The sequence below is a fragment of the Trachemys scripta genome, chromosome 15 (assembly GCF_013100865.1).
Source record: "Trachemys scripta elegans isolate TJP31775 chromosome 15, CAS_Tse_1.0, whole genome shotgun sequence".
NCBI lineage: Eukaryota > Metazoa > Chordata > Testudines > Emydidae > Trachemys > Trachemys scripta.
The window spans coordinates 21614635-21627654 of record NC_048312.1 but is presented as its reverse complement, the minus strand read 5'-3'; the positions used below and the strand labels follow the sequence as shown (position 1 = coordinate 21627654).

At 44.3% G+C, this 13020-nt stretch overlaps 2 protein-coding genes across 4 annotated transcripts in view; one reads left to right on the top strand and one right to left on the bottom strand.

Annotated features, from left to right (window-relative positions):
• Positions 1-146: 146 nt before the first annotated feature.
• C15H12orf43 (chromosome 15 C12orf43 homolog) lies at positions 147-5805 on the bottom strand. Of its 2 annotated transcripts, XM_034791163.1 has the most exons (6): positions 5563-5802; positions 3720-3765; positions 2890-2988; positions 1991-2064; positions 1567-1657; positions 147-1242 (listed from the first exon to the last, which is right to left on the bottom strand). In XM_034791163.1, the coding sequence occupies exons 1-6, from the start codon at positions 5708-5710 to the stop codon at positions 882-884; spliced, it is 819 nt and encodes a 272-aa protein (XP_034647054.1). In that variant the 5' UTR covers positions 5711-5802; the 3' UTR covers positions 147-881. The 2 variants fall into 2 exon arrangements, with proteins under 2 accessions (XP_034647054.1, XP_034647055.1); XM_034791164.1 differs by lacking the exon at positions 2890-2988 and having other exon boundaries at positions 5563-5805.
• Positions 5792-13020, top strand: part of RNF185 (ring finger protein 185) — a 23170-nt gene continuing 15941 nt past the window's right edge. Inside the window, exon 1 of one of the 2 annotated variants that reach the window (XM_034791168.1) lies at positions 5792-5855. The gene's annotated coding sequence lies outside the window, so the exon portion shown is untranslated. Of the gene's footprint in view, positions 5856-10078; positions 10233-13020 lie in introns of those variants that run through there. The other variant, XM_034791165.1, reaches the window with a different exon arrangement.

The window sequence follows — 13020 nt, the reverse complement described above, 5'->3', positions numbered from 1 at the left end:
GCACCTATATCTGGCAGTTCTAAGGCAGCATCAAATAGCTACAGACAATTGTGCAACTAAAGCCTCTAATGATGTGCAATACCTCTGTTAGCTGTGCCAATCCTAATGGAAGAAGATGGCAGTTGTGCATAAAACATTATATTAAATGAGACTAGGAGGCATTTATTGTTATTGAATTCTACTGCACACTGGCAGACGTAATACCATGAAAATAAAGCATCGAGGGCGACAGTTTGGAAAGAAACACCTGCTTATAACAATGAAGTGACACCATTGCACAATCTTTTTATAATTCTGCACAGGACCCCTGGAGAGATGTATATTCCATGGGAATTAGTAACATGGCAGGTTTCGGTAACATACTTCTGGTGATTATAGGAGAGGTAGGTGGGTCCCCAAGATTTGCCAGGATATTTGTGGGTGAGTCAGTCTCTCTCACAGCCTGGAGCTGTTTCTCCCATGGTTCTGGCAGCAGGTGTTGGGAGAGGTGAAGTAGGAACTGATCCTCTGCCACCAGCTCCACCAAAATCAGTTTATCACACACGTGCACTAGCTCCAGGGCACAGAATTTGGGCTGGATACACAGAAGGATCAGACCAGGGCAGAGGTGACTCTCAATATGTCCCTGTATCGCCCAAATCCTTCAGTGCAAGGTCTGCATAACCAGCAATGCAAGTAATTGGTTTGTGATGGAATGGAAAAAGGGGAGTTCCCCAAGGGATGCCCCAACAAGGGCAGTCACTTAAATTCTTACTCCTTTGACTCCCCTAAAACAGAAGCTTTGCCAATTGTTTCCCCACATTTCCAGCAGAGGACAATGTGCAGGAACTACCTTTGTTAACTTTTCACCATCCTTCTTCCATCCTGACTACATATGTGGTTCATAGAGCGGAATCATCATTCGCTTCTTTTCTGGTAATCTTTTTCTTCTTCTTCACTACTCTGGGCAACGTTGTGTCCTCTATACATTTGCCTTCTTGCCTCTTGCACTTTCTATCAATGGACGACAGAGTCTCGTTGCTGATCTGGTCACCTCCTTCTGTCTTCTGTTCACTATTATGCTCTCCTCTAGCTTTCTTCTTCCTTTTCTTTTTCTTTTTCTGTTTGTGCTCTGTACATTCCTGCTTGTGAACCTGGCTGGAATCCGGAGGCATCACAAAAAAAGCACTTTGCTTCAAGATATCTGCTGCTGACACAGCAGCCTCTTGGTATCTCTGCCATTCCTGGTCACTGTCCAGCTCACTGGAAGGGTTGCAAGCAAAGTGGGAGGTAAGTATGTTACACTTTCATCCTGAATTCACCCAAAGCACAGACTCTGAGATTAGCATAATCTTCATAAATGTAATGGCTTTGTGACTCAAAAACGTATTCCAGTGACCGCTTAACCAGTGTGTACTCCAAGCTGCCCTTTAATATGTATTATATGCATTGGAAAAATTAATGCAAGTTAAAATCCCTAGTTTCCCTGCACTAGGAAAAATATTTTTCCAAAGTCAAATGTAAAAGGAATCTCTGAAACACAGCATTGAATATTTTTAGGAACAAAGTAGCAGACTAACACCTCACCTAGAACTGGAAGGTCGTCGCCTCCTGGCTGAGAGCGGAGGTTTGGATTTCCCACAATCTCCTGGAACAGATGAAGAAAATAGGCGAAAGCCTAAGAAACACAAAAAGGAACAGGGGGAAATAAATAGGTTAGCAAATGATTTTAGCCAAGATATAAAACCGAATCAGCAGCAGCAGCTAACAGCAATCCAAGTATGAGGCAACAGTGGTGTCAACCCTCACATGGAATTTACGTTGGCCTGAAGAACTAGAACGTGTTAATTAAGCTTTCTGCACTATGACATGAAGATAACCCCTGCTGATATTAAAGAAAGAGTGCAGTAGAAGGACTTCTTGTTAATCTAGAGCACTGTATGAGCTAATACCAGATAGAATTCATTACATTAGATGAGTGCTGACAACAGTGACTGTGCTTGGAACTCACCATCATCTTCAGAGTCAGCTGTTTGCATGGAAGTCCATACAGGACCTGATGAATCCTCCAAGACAGTGATGTAGCTAGAAGGAAGACCACAGTCTGAATTTAGGAAAGGAAACAAGGATTCGATTTCATGCAGCCAGGCTAAGTTTAAGAAGTTGGAAATGTTAAACAAGATTAAAGTGAGCAGTAACTTTTACTCAGTGGGTTCATTTCAATTTTTTTTACTTTCAGAACTATCTCCACAGAGCATGGCCATTTCATTCAGAAACATGGCACATAGAAACTACCCACATGCAACAGTCCAAGCAGCCAACCCACATTGCATTCTAGGCCCATTAGTTCCCATGGGCCATACTTCCACATTAAAGAAGGGCAGCAGCAATCTGCAATTAGGTGAAGCCTTTGAACACCTACCAAGATGCCCGCACAGCTCTCAGTTAGGCTGAATTTGTTTGTTGTATGGATAAGTTGAAAAAAAGATCACACACGTGGACTGGGAAATTTCCTGAACAGATTCAAAGCCTGGCCATAAATGGAGGTGGCTCTGATGAATCTCAATCCTGTCTATTCCCTTCCCAACACAGAACACTGAGCACTGAAGCTAACAAGAAAGGCTCTGCAGAACACACCAGGTCTACATTATCAATGGGAGAATAGGACATGGGTCAGTTCACGAGCATTAGGAGCTCAGTCACAAGCCAGCAGTATGCACAGGGATGTAGGAAACAAGAAGAGAAACAATCTTTCCTCAAAATACAAGATGTTTCCCATGGAAAAAGATGTATTTAACTCTTCAATGATTCCCATTTCTACCACTCAAGGGTATGGACACTGCTCTTGCAAGGGAAGGATCTGACTAAGGCTTATTTAGTCTCATAAGGCTGTGCTTTGGTACTGGTTACCTGTCTAACATTGCTCCCAGTTTCTTTGCAACATGTGCTCTGAACTCTGGTGTGGTCTGTAATTCGTTGCCATCTTTGTCATGGTCATTCACCTTCTGTCTGTTTGAAATAAAAACAATGTGTGATCTCCTTCAGATCCAGTAACCATCTGCTGCTTTCACCTAAAACTGAAGACTGGGGACTGGCAATGGGATAGAGAGCCTTAGACCACTAAGTGATCGATTCAAATCCAGCTCAGACTGATAGTGGCCAAAAGCAACTACTATCAGAAGGCTGTTCACTAGAATGTGTGAAGTAGCTTGGGTGGTCTCAGTATGGTCCACATTCCCTAACCATCAACAGATGTCCACATTCCCTAAGTATCAACAACATAATTGGTATTAACTGACCCTTTGCTGAGAGTCTCAGCAGCACAGGCCAAGGATTGGAGCCTGAATGCTCCTACCATTCCTTTGTCCCTGAAGAACAGAGTTGCACGTATATCAACAAAGCAATGTGCTGCTGCTCACTCCAAACCTGCCCCTGGAGAGAGGACTTTATTAAAAGTTGCCAGGTTGATAGGCTTGGAGACTATGCTTAAAAAGAAAAATATTGAGAATGAAGACAGGAGAAGGTGGACTCCATTGCAAGGCTTCTAAACCAAGGACTGTTTTCCCCGTTGATCGGGGAAATATTTGGTCACTTAGTATTCAGTTGTAGACAAAAAACAATGTCTTATAATGGGAAGGATCAGGTAACCTTAACTATTGTATAGGCAGCACAAGTTCTGCCTAAAATCAATGTTTCATTTTTCTTCATGCAAACAGCACTCTGAAATCCAGAAAAAATACCTGAGACTAGGCTGAACTGGTAGTAACTTGTCCTTCCCAAAGCCACCTGCCAAAACAAAGCAAAGGCAAATTAGAAATTTCCAAGACTAAAACACCTCTAATCCTAATTCCACTGTAGATGATTTTACAGGGTAAAAGTAATTTTTGGAAGATAGAATAGTGGTCGCATTCAAAGGAGGATATGGTTATGATTTGAAACATTCTTCAAGCAAACTACACATCAAGTGACTAACTCCACTTGCTAAGATAGTGCAACACGAGTTTAATATTGGACCCAACATCTACTGGAGGAAAGTATCCAGCTCTGGCAAGAATCTGATATATCTTTTCTATTTCTATTATGATCCTAAATAGAAGGCAAGCCAAGTCCTTCCTTGAAAGAACCATATTTCACATACTCTATGACACAGAGTCCTATGGAGAGACAAACTTTGAAGTTTGAACTCTGGGGCTTGACAGAAAGGCTGCCAAATTCCTAGAAGTAGGGTGAGTTACAGATGAAGGTCACTGGCAGGGTGAAGGCACAAGATAGAGTAGGTCTGAAGCTTTCTGGCTATTTAGCTATTGATTCAATTATCCAGAAATTCTGTTTGGATTGAGTAGCTGGGTACTATGTCTGGTTTAAGTGAAGCCTACTGATTTAATTTATATAAAGATGATTTTTTTTCTTTCAGCAATCTCTGTATTACTGATCCTTTGATTTTTTACATTTGTACAGACTAATTTTCCATCCAAATTGTAACAAATGACTTTTAGAGAACTATTACAAGATTCACTCTGCAGCAGAGAGGAAGCCAAGATGCATATTCCCAAATCATGTTACTGTCCTAAACAGTTAAAGCTTTAGTATGATCCAGGAACATGGATGGATGCAGTCTACACGGCAGGACTGAACAATGTTTTAATCATAACAAGCCAATACTGTATTAAAACCCTGTCTACAAAGCAGTAGCTATCACAGTTTAGACAGGATCTTAGAAGTTCCCCTGATTTTCTGCTCTCTCAGCATCCAAGCAAGCAGACTTTGGACAGCATGCAAGACAGTCTTTGCACTTATCCAGAAAAACACTGGTAGGACAGCATGGGGAGTAAAGAGCCAGCATAGCAAAAAAAAATTTCTTCTGTATATTAATTCCCCAGTTATAATTCAAAATATGATCCATAACTCAACTGTGTGACTTACACCAAGGGTCAGGCACAGTGAAGAAAGGTAGACAGGACACCAGACTTGATTCATTATGCTAGAGAATCCTCAGTCCTTCCAATTCTTTCTTTTTGAGATTCATTATTTCAGAATTATTTGACAGGCTGTTTTTAAGAAGTGTTTTCTTACAGAGAGTGCAGGTTAGCATGAGATTTAATATGCCACTTTTTAATTTTGTAACATAACCTAGCCCTGCTTGAGTCAGGTCTGAGTTCACCATTAGATTAGTTCCTAAACCAACTGTACTCTAGACACAATCATAATTAAACATAAAGCAGCTCAGTTAATACTGGAGGAGCAGCTGCCTTTGAGAGGCCACACTGTCGGGGGCAGGAGCTTGCACCCACCTACTGACCCCATCCGCCCCTCCAGCACCCAAAATCCAGCACTAGCCACCTCGCCTGCTTGGGGGCCTGGTTGCTCTTGCTGAGCTGTGGGCCAGTCACAGGCTCGGCTGCTGACCAGGGAGGCAGGGGCGGAATTGGGGTGGGACAGCCCAGGACATTGCACCTGATCAGGTGAGTCCCGTCCCCGCTTCCCCGGGTGCTGCGTCCACGTATGGGAGGGGAAGGGCCTGCTCTCGGTCGGGACTGCCGTGGCCAAGCCAAAGGACCCCAGAGTCACCCCCAGCCGCCCTACCGCTGCCGGGCTCCGGCGGAACCACCGCCGACCGCTGCCCAGCCAGGTCCCAGGCGGCCTCGCGAAACCGCTCCAAGTCCTCCGCGCTGCTGCTGCTGCTCTCCGAGTCCGAAACATTCGCGCCACAGCCACCCAGGAGCGCTGCCATCTTGGAAACCGCCTCGCATCCTGGGACTTGTAGTCCAGGCCACAGTGATAGGGGACCGAGAGCCCTCTGCTGAGCCCATGTGTTTGCAAGTTCCTGCTGTGGCGGGGAGACTCCGCGACCCTCGCCTTTCCCTCAAGTGGACGGGGTGAGAGTGGAAAGCACTTCCCCAGTGGGGCTGGTTGGGGGGGGGGGCATGCTTGTATCTTCCTCTGCAGTGATCCTGTTTCATGTAATCCATTTAAAATCTGTTTTGAATGATCATTTAGCTCAGGGGTCGGCAACCTTTCAGCAGTGGTGTGCCGAATCTTCATTTATACACTCTAATTTAAGGCTTCGCGTGCCCGTAATACATTTTAACGCTTTTTAGAAGGTCTCTCTATAAGTCTATAATATATAACCAAAGTACTGTTATATGTAAAGGGTGGCCTGCTGGTAGGGTGACCAGACGGCAAGTGTGAAAAATCGGGACAGGGCGTGGGGGGTAATAGGAGCCTATATAAGGAAAAGACCCAAAAATCGGGACTGTCCCTATAAAATCGGGACATCTGGTCACCCTACCTGCTGGGACTCCAGGCCCGAAAGCAGGATGAGCAAGGGCTGGAAACCAAGACTGGCAGCTGAGGTGAGTGGAGTAGGTGGCTGGTAGGCCTGAGCAGGGCTGGAGGCCTGGACCCTGTCTGCAAGAGAGCCACCAACCTGAAGCAAGGTGAGTGGAGCTGCGCGGTAGAGACCCCTGCTGGCAAGGGGCCAGCAGCCAGAACCCCAGAGCAGCGACTGGCTCGGCCTGCCGCCACTCTGAGGTCTCAGCCCGCTGCCAGCCTGGGGTTCCTTCCCCGCCAGGCCAGCAGTGGATGCTGAGTTGGACCCGTGGGGACCCCGGCTGGCAGGAGCTGGCAGCAGGAACTCCAGAGTGGGGCAGGCTGAGCGGCTCAGCCCGCCGCGGCTCTGGGATTCACTGGCGGCTCCTGCCAGCCGGGGTCTCAGCCCACTGCCAGCCTGGGGTTCCTTCCCCCCCAGGCCAGCAGCGGGTGCTGAATTGGAACCGTGGGGACCCCGGCTGGCAGGAGCTGGCAGTGGAAACTCCAGAGCAGGGTGGGCTGAGCGGCTCAGCCCGATCCCCGCTCTGGGGTTTTGGCTGCAGGCTCCTGCCAGCTGGAATCTCAGCCCACTGCTAGCCTGGGGGAAGGAACCCCAGGCCAGCAGCGGGTGCTGAGTTGGACCCACGGCGCGACCCCAGCTGGCAGGAACCGGCAGCAGGAACTTAAGAGCGGGGCGGGCTGAGCAGCTCAGCCCGCCTGGCTCTGGGGTTTTCACCGGCGGCTCCTGCCAGCCAGGATCTCAGCCTGCTGCCAGCCTGGGGTTCCTTCCCCCCAGGCCAGCAGCAGGTGCTGAGTTGAAGACAGGAGACAGCAGCTAGCAGTGGGAACTCCAGAGTGGCTGCGGGGCTGAGCGACTCAGGCCAAGCCGCGTGCCAGGAAAAATCGGCTCGCGTGCCAACTTTGGCACGTGTGCCGTAGGTTGCCGACCCCTGATTTAGCTGAAAGTATCAGGGGGTAGCCATGTTAGTCTGTATCTACAAAAACAACAAGGAGTCTGGTGGCACCTTAAAGACTAACAGATTTATTTGAGCATAAGCTTTCGTGGGTAAAAACCTCACTTCTTTGGATGCATAGAGTGAAAGTTACAGATGCAGGCATTATATACTGACACATGGAGAGAAGGGAGTTACTTTGCAAGTGGAGAACCAGTGTTGACAGGGCCAATTCAATCAGGGTGGATGTAGTCCACTCCCAATAATGGATGAGGACATGTCAATTCCAGGAGAGGAAAAGCTGCTTCTGTAATGAGCCAGCCACTCCCAGTCCCTATTCAAGCCCAGATTAATGGTGTTAAATTTGAAAATGAATTTTAGTTCTGCTGTTTCTCTTTGAAGTCTGTTTCTGAAGGTTTTTTGTTCAATGATAGTGACTTTTAAATCTGTAATAGAATGACCAGGGAGATTAAAGTGTTCACCTACTGGCTTATGTATGTTCATTTAGCTGAAAGGGACAATATGAAGATTTATTTCAGTGTTTCTCCACCTTTCAGGTTGGCAACCCCTTATCCAAATTAAAAAAAAATAATTAGCTGATTACATTCACTATAAGAGTGGAAAATGTATCAATTACAAGCCTATATATTTGTGACAAAGACTCCTGTGGCACCTTATAGACTAACAAAGGTATTGCAGCACGAGGTGCCACAGGACGCTTTGTTGCTTTTTACAGATCCAGACTAACACGGCTATTCCTCTGATACTATATATTTGTGTATGTGTTTTGAGAAGTTGACAGAGAATACTTGACCTTGAATGGCACAGGTGTGCAGGGACTGCAGGGATGAGATTTTCTTTGCTTTAGATTGTAATGGAAATGTTCAACATCTCACTACCAGCCTTGTTGCCTGTTGTGACGTCCCTGGGTGAAAAACATTGATTTATGGCATTCAAAATCAAGGTGTTGATGTACAGTCATCCACAGCACTCTGATATCACAGAGGGAGCAGAAAGTGTCTGCCAGGATCCATCTCATATGATAACCTTTCCTGCATTGTTAAGTGGAAGGAAGTTACCTCTCAAAAGCAGATGGGGTGAGGGTCACAAGGTGCACAAGAATTCAGTAAAACATGGAAAAAATTTCAGGTAGGCAGTATCTACTCTGTATCAAGGGGGGGTGAAACACATTGGTACTGCAGTGTAAAATAAATCTGCATTGTCACTGCCTGTTGTATAACTGTTCTGTGCATACAGAGGAGACAGTCTCCAAGGATCTCAAATAGTCTGACATCATTTACTAGCAAACTCAAAACTGGGTTAAAAAAAAATGGAACTGCACTGCCCTACACTTTCAACTAATCTGCTTAAATAATCTCTGGACCTTTCCCCATAACATACTGTATGCTTTGTAGCCATTTATTACAACTGCCGATTGTAAGGCATCACAATATTTTTAATATTGTTTTCTATCCCATTCTTTAGATACATTAACATCTAATTTATTTTTAACTGCCATTGTGCATTAAGAAAAGTATTTTGTTGAGCTGTCACTGTGATGCCTAGGTCTCTTACCTTCTGATAAGAGTGGTAACTATACCACTCAGGAATCAGAGACAACCTTTTTGAGAACATTAACTTACTTCTATGCTTTTAAAACAACAGAAATAAGAATAGAAACTTTTATTTTGTAATGAAAACCTATAGGAAATTTTTGAGACATTAGCTATATGGTGATTGTTGCTATGTGGTCCAAGTTTTCTGGGATCATCCCAGCTTTAATAGGGCTATCTCAGAATCGCACAAGTACCTTTGTGGCCCATATAACATCTTAATTGTTCAATATTACATCAGAGCATTGAAACTTAGATGCAACATTAATGTTGTGTCAAACCATTCTGTTATCTCAGCATGCTGCTTTAAGTGTCATAAAACTGTAATGAATGAGTTTGCCGCCTCTGACCAATTTCTAAAGACAGCAAATCTACTAGCGTAAGTGGGTGAATGAATCTCATGATGTGTTGCCCTATGCCAGAGGGCAGGATCAAAATTGGTTTCCAGTATGGCTCCCCATTTTAGATACTACATACATCTTCACCTTAACTGTGTGTTGTTAGTTGATACACTTGCATACAAGTGGAAATTCCAGCATGGCTGCTTGTTTGTAGCTTTGCTGTGGATCTTGCAGTAGACATCTGCTACTGGTGTTGATTTCTTGGCTGTTAGGGCCTCTGCTTTCCCAGGCTGAAGCCATAGGTAGCTCATGGTCTATTTAAAAACAATAAGGCCGGAGGGGATGGGGGGTTGGATGGACACTACCACTATGGCTTAGACCATCTCCTCTGTCTCTATATGTAAACCAATGCAGAAGCTGCACTCTTCTCCCACACCCCAGTCCCTTGTGTGTGGAATCCAGACACTGACACCTGCTGCGGTGGTCTAGTTTCCTTAAGTTTAGTAGAAACAAAGCATTGTTTGGTGTTTAACCTTAAGTTAACCCCTGCTCCACTGCCCTAGGAATAGGGTGACCAGATGTCCCGATTTTATAGGGACAGTCCTGATATTTGGGGCTTTTTCTTATATAGGCTTCTATTCCCCCCCCCCCATCCCCTGTCCAGAGTTTTCACGCTTGCTATCTGGTCAGCCTAGAGGCCAATGTGTGCGGAACCAGCCTCCATTCCCCCCTCCCCTGGGTGGAAGCTGGACGCCTTTCGGCCCGCTCCCCCCGGGGCGTGGGATCTACGTGCCCCAGCCCTTAGGGCGTATGAGATTTGCCCCCCGGTCTCCCTGGCAGGCGGAACCCGATGCCGCGGTCCCGTGTGCCGGCCGAGGGGCTGGTCCCGGACAATGCGGGCGGGGCTGGGTTTCCGGGGGATCAGGTGACAGCGGCGGCCCAGGGAGGAGAAGCTGGAGCGCGGGTTGGAGCCAGCTGGGAGTCTGAGTCTCGGGGCTGTTGTAGTTGTCGTGGGGGTCGCGGCACCTGCTTCTCAGGTGAGCAGCGGGGGGACGGGCCTGAGACTGCCGCGGGGCGGCTTCGAGGCCCTGCCTGGGGTTGCGGGCGGGCCTGAGGCCTGGGCTGGGAAGCGGGCTGAGGAGGGGGTCGGTGGGGCGGGGGACTTGGGCGGGGCTGAGCTATCGGGTGGGTGTGTGGGGCATCCTGTCAAGTTAGCAGTAGGTGGTCAGGAGCTGGAAGGAGAAGCCGAAACCTCTGGCTCCTTAGACAGGCGCCTCTCGCTCTTATTTTGTCCGTCCGGGGGGGGGCGAACAGTTCGTGTGCAAGGGGGTGTCCCCTCACTGATACACTTTGAACTTACATCTGTTTACAAGTAGTTTTTATTACCTGAGACTATTAACTGGGTAACTCATAAGTCTTACAAGAAAATGCCTTGGAAATCACAGTTTGTTAATGTTTACTCTCCCAAACTAACACATGGCACAAGGTGTCTCAGGATCTGGCTTGACTCAGGAGGGAAATAACCACTCCCCCCTTCTCCTCCGAGTGTGGGTCCTTAGTAAAATGTTATTTGGTAAACAGTCGCTTGTCCCAGTTGCACTTCTTTCTGTAACAGTGACTGTGTTGTATTCCTCTTCCATTTCATCCTTTGATTTTCTTGTCCAAAACGTTTTAAGATTATATCAAAATATAATGAGATCACTCTTGTCTTTTCTTTAGTGAATTATAGAATAGCAGATTTTAGGTTTACATGTAACAGTGGGACTTCGTGATTTTTACTTTTGCAACTGAGGGAGATGGTACTGCTCAATGGTTGGAGCAGGAGTCCAATAGCAAGGAGACTTGGATTCTATTCTCCTTTTTGCTTCTGGCTTCCTGTGTGTCTGCAGGGAAACAATTTGTTTTCCTCATCTGTAAAAATTGGGATAATTTACACTCCTTTGTAAAGTGCTTCGGCCTCTTAACATTATTTGTTGCTCTCTACAGTTAGATTTTTTTTCTCCCCAGGGACCTAAAATGTTTCATAAGTGTCCATTAAAGATGTGGCTCTTTATAAATAGATTAATATTTGGGTTTTAGTTCTTATCTTCAAATATAGTAACTTCTGATATATTTTAATTGCCCTCTGGGATTGCTTTATATGCTTTTTTTTTATTTTGTTAATTTCAAATAAAACCTCCCCTGGCAACCTATAAAGTTATAATAATTAGTCCACATAGTACATTTATGGCCCATTTAATCCTATAAAACATATTACATAATCTAATATCATCTGAATATTTTTCTGGCATTATCTAACTGATTATATCAGTTTTCTTTATCCCTTAGATTTGCCAGGGTTTAAAAAAAGAAGTGGGTTCATAGGCTTCATTCCAAGTTCTGTTTGAGTCTGTTATCTGTTTAATGGACGGGAGAGAGCGTAAAACAGAACAAAGCTATCTTTGTCTTTTACATGCTTGGTGTTCACAATAATTTTTATACTAACAAAGTACCTTGCATTTGTATAGCACATTTCCGATCAATGGATTTCAAATCACTTTTTAAACATAGGCCTCAATCCTGCATTCTAATCCTCTAGCACAGGTCTGTGAAGAGTCCCAGTGAATTAAATGTGTCTCTGAATTGCTGCATGGGTTGCTGGTAGTAGATTAATGTGCAAGATGGTGTTTTAAATTGATGTTCAGCCTATATATATATATATAGGGACCACTTCATCTAACACTGAAAGGGATATACAGCACAGAAACATAGAAACCACAAAAGGAGAATAGAACATGCATGACTGATTATCTAAAGAGTGAGTTGAAACATAACCTATCAAGAGATGGGGGAAGGGAATAAAGAGGCAACTAGGTAAATGTATGTTTAATAATTAACAGTTTTACTTCAGCAGGAATGTACATGCTGTGAATGTCAGGAAATAAACGTACTGTTTTTCATGGGGCTGTCAGCAAACATCAGGTCTTGCAGAAAAAGTAACCTGTTAATATGTTAGGTACACTTAAAGTTCAGAGAACTCTCACATTGTAGGTTTCAAATTTGTATTTTGTTTTATGTCTGAGGGTCTTCTTCTAAACCTAGTGTCGAGAGAGAGATTTTCTTGAAACTTATAATATTAATGAAAAGTGATCATTTTAAAATTTGGATTGCCATGTTTGCAACAAAAACATTGTGATATTGTGGTAGTACATCAGAAGAAAGTGAACCTGAAATGTTAATTGTCCAAGCAGAGGGAAATTTAGAACCTGAATAAAACAGAATCTGTCATGAGAAGCAAACTAGACTTGAAAAATTCTTTAAATTTTAGTAATCTCTTTAGTAATGTAACATTGTGACACATTAGTAAAAGGAGCAAAGAAACTTATTTTTCTATTCAGGTTTTTTAACCTGACAGTGTTCCTTTAAATATCATATTTAAGATATACAGCAAAGAGAAATAATAATTAAAAATGTTAATATGTAGTCAGTGACCTAGAGCCCAATTGGAAAGCAGTTATTCTTAATATTCATTAATATTTATGAAATAACTAACATTATAAAGCAAACATTTCTAAACATTTTATATACCCTACAAATATGATTTATAACTTAGGTGACATTATCTTCTGATGCTTTCTATTCTGCACTCTGAATTATTGGCCATCTGTGCTCTTTGTCATTGAGATTTTTGGATGCTTTAATTTAAAATGTCATGATCTCTTTTTTCCTGTGAAATTCCTCATAGTTTTCAGAAGCAAATTGCTATATCTCCGGAAAATCTCTCATTTCTCTTAGATCCATACACTTGGTCTCTTTCACTATCTGATGCTCCAGCCCTGCATTTCC